The sequence below is a fragment of the Salvelinus sp. IW2-2015 genome, linkage group LG8 (genome assembly GCF_002910315.2).
Source record: "Salvelinus sp. IW2-2015 linkage group LG8, ASM291031v2, whole genome shotgun sequence".
Taxonomy (NCBI): Eukaryota; Metazoa; Chordata; class Actinopteri; order Salmoniformes; family Salmonidae; genus Salvelinus; species Salvelinus sp. IW2-2015.
In genome coordinates, this window is record NC_036848.1 from 1,269,029 (window position 1) to 1,273,816 (window position 4,788).

General features: G+C 41.5%; 1 protein-coding gene and 1 long non-coding RNA gene across 2 annotated transcripts in view; one reads left to right on the forward strand and one right to left on the reverse strand.

The window, feature by feature from the left end:
• The window catches only part of LOC139028109 (uncharacterized), a 510-nt gene extending 307 nt beyond the window's left edge, over window positions 1-203 (reverse strand). Inside the window, exon 1 of the long non-coding RNA XR_011480272.1 lies at window positions 143-203. This is a non-coding gene — a long non-coding RNA (uncharacterized lncRNA). The remainder of the gene's footprint in view (window positions 1-142) is intronic.
• Window positions 1-1,332, forward strand: part of LOC111967194 (thymosin beta-a-like) — a 12,472-nt gene extending 11,140 nt beyond the window's left edge. The window contains exon 3 of the mRNA XM_023992061.2: window positions 848-1,332. Coding sequence (XP_023847829.1) covers window positions 848-888 — 41 coding nt within the window. The 3' untranslated portion in view covers window positions 889-1,332. The remainder of the gene's footprint in view (window positions 1-847) is intronic.
• Window positions 1,333-4,788: the final 3,456 nt, after the last annotated feature.

A 4,788-nucleotide genomic window follows, 5' to 3' on the forward strand; every position in this document is an offset into this window, starting at 1 on the left:
GGGTTTACAGTAGAAACTGAGGAGAGGGTTGTTGATAGCAGGATTTACAGTAGAAACCTGAGGAGCGGGTTTGTTGTATAGCAGGATTTACAGTAGAACCTGAGGAGAGGGTTGTTGATAGCGCAGGATTTACAGTAGAAACCTGACGACTGACGAGAGGGTTGTTGATAGCAGGATTTACAGTAGAAACCTGAGGAGAGGGTGTGTTGATAGCAGGATTTACAGTAGAAACCTGAACGACTGACGAGAGGGTTGTTGATAGCAGGGTTTACAGTAGAACCTGAGGAGAGGGTTGTGATAGCAGGGTTTACAGTAGAAACCTGACGAGAGGGTTGTTGATAGCAGGGTTTACAGTAAGAAACCTGCACGGGGTTGTTGATAGCAGGGTTTACAGTAGAAACCTGACGAGAGGGTTGTTGATAGCACGATAAAAGATGCTTGACTATTGGACTGGCGGTTTTGCCAGCCAGGCTGATAACGAGCCAATGACAGGAGAGGAACCATCTGTCTCAGAAGCTGCCTCTCAGCCAGCCCCCCTCCTTATGAGAGTGGATTCATCCTGTGTTCTATTGCCCAGTGATAGCTCATGATTTTGACGTTCTGTATGATGATGTACTGCCATTTTCTGATACAGTATCTTTTCATTTTGGATGGGTTGTGATGTCCTGTTTTGAGTGTTTTGAAATAGATGAGGTGATTAACAAATATATATGATAGTTGGATTACTCAATATGCCATGTATCCATCACAACAGTGATCAAGACATAGACTAATCACTAAGTCTCTCCCTCTCCCCCTCCCTCGCTCTCCCCCTCCCTCCCTCCCTCACTCTCTCTTTCTCTCACAGATATCGAGCAGGAGAAGAAAGCTGAAGAGGGCTCCAAATGAAACTCCCATGGTTCCTCTCCTCCAGTCATCCCTCTCTCTTCTCCTCCACTTAATAAATATGTCTATCGCTTCTGCTTCTTTCCGTATCACCATGTTAGTTAATCACAATGGCATTGACTCTGATGCTGCGGGGTTAGGGGTGCATGATTAGTAAAGGGAAGGCCAATACGATTTTAACTGTCAAATGTTTTGAATTGTGCTTTTTTTATGCAGTCTTGGTTGGAAAGGGGTGAACTAAGRTAAAGATGGATGCGCCAGGGTTGAACAGAAGGAAGAAATGAACACGTTGTGTTTGTGTCTGAGCGATAATACTGTCACCGTCTGTTCCACTGTCAACTATGCCCAATGTTCTGTCTGTACACAGTGCCGTTCTGGATACGTTCTGTAACAATAACATGAGAGAAGATATTTTTGTTTTAATAAAATGAGTGTTGTAAAACTGAATTTGGATCTTGTCTTAATTGTTTTGACTTCGGTCAATAAGTGTTGTCTTGTGATGTTTTTATCGTTATATTAAGTATACAATCCTATTAAGATTCATTCAAATATGTACAGCACATTTTGGAAAGTATTCAGACCCCTTGACATTTTCCACATTTTGTTACGTTACAGCCTTATTCTAAAATGGATTAGTTATTTTCCCCCTCATCAATCGACACACTATACCCAATAATGACAAAGCAAAACAGGTTTTTCGAAATGTAAGCAAATGTATTAAAAATAAAGAATGGAAATATCACATTTACATAAGTATTCAGATTCTGTACTTTGTTGAAGCACCATTGGCAGCGATTACAGCCTCGAGTCTTCTTGGGTATGACGCTACAAGCTTGGCACACCTGTATTTAGGGAGTTTCTCCCATTATTCTCTGCAGATCCTCTCAAGCCCTGTCAGGTTGGATGGGGAGCGTCACTGCACAGCTATTTTCAGGTCTCTCCAGGGATGTTCGATCGGGTTCAAGTCCGGGCTCTGGCTGGGCCACTCAAGGACATTCAGTGACTTGTCACGAAGCCACTCCTGCATTGGCTTGGCTGTGTGATAGGGTTGTTGTCCTGTTGGAAGGTGAACCTTCACCTCAGTCTGAGATCCTGGGCGCTCTGGCACACACTCCACAGTGTGTTTGACTCCACAGTGTGTTTGACTCCACAGTGTGTTTGACTCCACAGTGTGTTTGACTCCACAGCGTGTTTGACTCCACAGTGTGTTTGACCCCACAGTGTGTTTGACCCCACAGTGAGTTTGACCCCACAGTGAGTTTGACCCCACAGTGAGTTTGACCCACAGTGTGTTTGACCGCACAGCGTGATTGACTCCACAGTGTGTTTGACTCCACAGTGTGTTTGACTCCACAGTGTGTTTCTGACATATTACTGTAAGTAAGAGGGAGTTACAATCATAGGACATCATTCATAGATAAACGTTCTCCCAGTGACTAGTATAAGGCTGTATTCAACCAATTATCATTTATTTTAATTTAATTTAATGATAATTATCCCATTGTTGTTTTTGTGAGTGGAGCACCTTAGCTACAGCTACACCTTAGCTACAGCTACACCTTAGCTACAGCTACACCTTAGCTACAGCTACACCTTAGCTACAGCTACACCTTAGCTATTCTCCTCACTGGGAGGACGTTTATCTCAGCTATGGGATAATTGGTTAAATATGGTGTCAAATAGAGAAGGAATCTGCCCTGGCAGAGTTCCACATGCCCCTCACTATCTCTATGGTATCATAAGGATGAACTCTCTAGTCTAGTCTAATGCATGACACACGTCATAGAGACCGGTAGTATCTAGGAGGACAAAGACCATACAGTGAGAGAGATCAATCAGACTACCCGTATCTCACAACCCATCACCAACCAACTAAGAGTAGGCCTAGGGTCGTGTTCCAAATGGCACCCTATTCCCAATATAGTGCACTACTTTTGACCAGGGCCTTATATGGTAGTGAACTATACAGGGAATATGGAGCCATTTGGGACATAAACTGAGGCACCACACATCCTAAGCCCTCCCTAGCTGTGTTGTCATTACGTCTGCAGATCTAATACGATTCTCGTCACACTTGGATAGTAATCTGTTTAATAGTAGGTCTTCAGTAGGTCTTCAGTTTCCTCAGTATCTTAAGCTCACAGTGGTGTTATCCTCAGTGATGTGTGTCCTACTGCTGAACGTGCACATACAGAGCCTTCAGAAAGTATTCCCACCCCTTGANTGATGTGTGTCCTACTGCTGAACGTGCACATACAGAGCCTTCAGAAAGTATTCCCACCCCTTGACTTTTTCACATGTTATTGTGTTACAGCCTGAACTTAATTCATTAATTGATTAATTTGAGATGTGTCACTGGCTTACACATAATACCCCATAATGTCAAAGTGGAATTACATTTTTACAAATTACTTAAAAATGTAAAGCTGAAATGTCAAGAGTCAATAAGTATTCAACCCCTTTGTTATGACAAGCCTAAATAAGTTCAGGAGTAAAAATGTGCTTAACAAGTCACATAATAAGTTGCATGGACTCACTCTCTGTGTGCAATAATAGTGTTTAACATGAGTTTTGAATGACTACCTCATCTCTGTACCCCACACATACAGTTAATTGTAAGGTCCCTCAGTCGAGCAGTGAATGTCAAATTCAACCACAAAGACCTGGGAGGGTTTCCAATGCCTCACAAAGAAGGGCACCTATTAAAGCAGACATTGAGTATCCCTTTGAGTATTGTGAAGTTAATGACACTTTGGATGTTATATCAATACACCCAGTCACTACAAAGATACAGGCGTCCTTCCTAACTCAGTTGCCGGAGAGGAATGAAACCGCTCAGGGATTTCACCATGGTGACTTTAAAACAGTTACAGAGTTTAAATTCTTTGACTGGAGAAAACTGATGATCGATCAACAACATTGTAGTTACTCCACAATACAAACATAATTGACAGAGTGAAAAGAAGGAAGCCTGTAGAGAACAAAATATATTCCAAAACATGCAATAAGGTTAAACTGCACTAAAGTTAAACTGCAAAGTTAAACTGCAAAAAATGTGTCAAAGAAAGTAACTTTATGTCCTGAATACAAAGTGTTATGTTTGGAGCAAATCCAACACAACACATCACTGAGTACAACTTTTCATATTGTTTAAGCATGGTGGTGGCTGCATCATGCTTTGGGTATGCTTGTCATCGGCAAGGAGTAGGTTGTTTTNTGGGTATGCTTGTCATCGGCAAGGAGTAGGTTGTTTTTTAGGATAAAAATAAACGGATTGAGCTATGCTCAGGCAAAATCCTTGAGGAAAACCTGGTTAAGTCTGCTTTCCAACAGACACTGGGAAACAAATGAACCTTTCAGCAGGACAATAACCTAAAACACAAGGCCAAATATACACTGGAGCTTACCAAGACGACATTGAATGTTCCCGAGTGGCCGAATTACAGTTTTGAATTAAAATCGGCTTTAAATCTATGGCAAGACTTGAAAATGGCTGTCTAGCAATGATCAACAACCAACTTGAAAGAGCTTGGAGAACTAAAACATTTTTTTTTTGCTAATATTGTCAAATCCAGGTGTGCAAAGCTCTTAGAGACTTACCCAGAAAGAATCACAGCTGTAATCACTGCCAAAGGTGATTCTAACATGTACTGACTCAGGGGTGTGAATACTTATCTCATTTACATCTCATTTACACTTCTGTATTTCCTTATCAATAAATTTGCTAAGATTTCGCGAAGCAGGTTTTCACTTTGTCATTGCGGGGTATTGTGTGTAGATGGATGAGATTTTAAAAAATCTATTAATCCATTTTGAATTCAGGCTGTAACACAGCAAAATGTGGAATAATTCAAAGGGTATATATACTTTCTAACAGCCCTGTAGGCTACTGTGTGTGTGTGT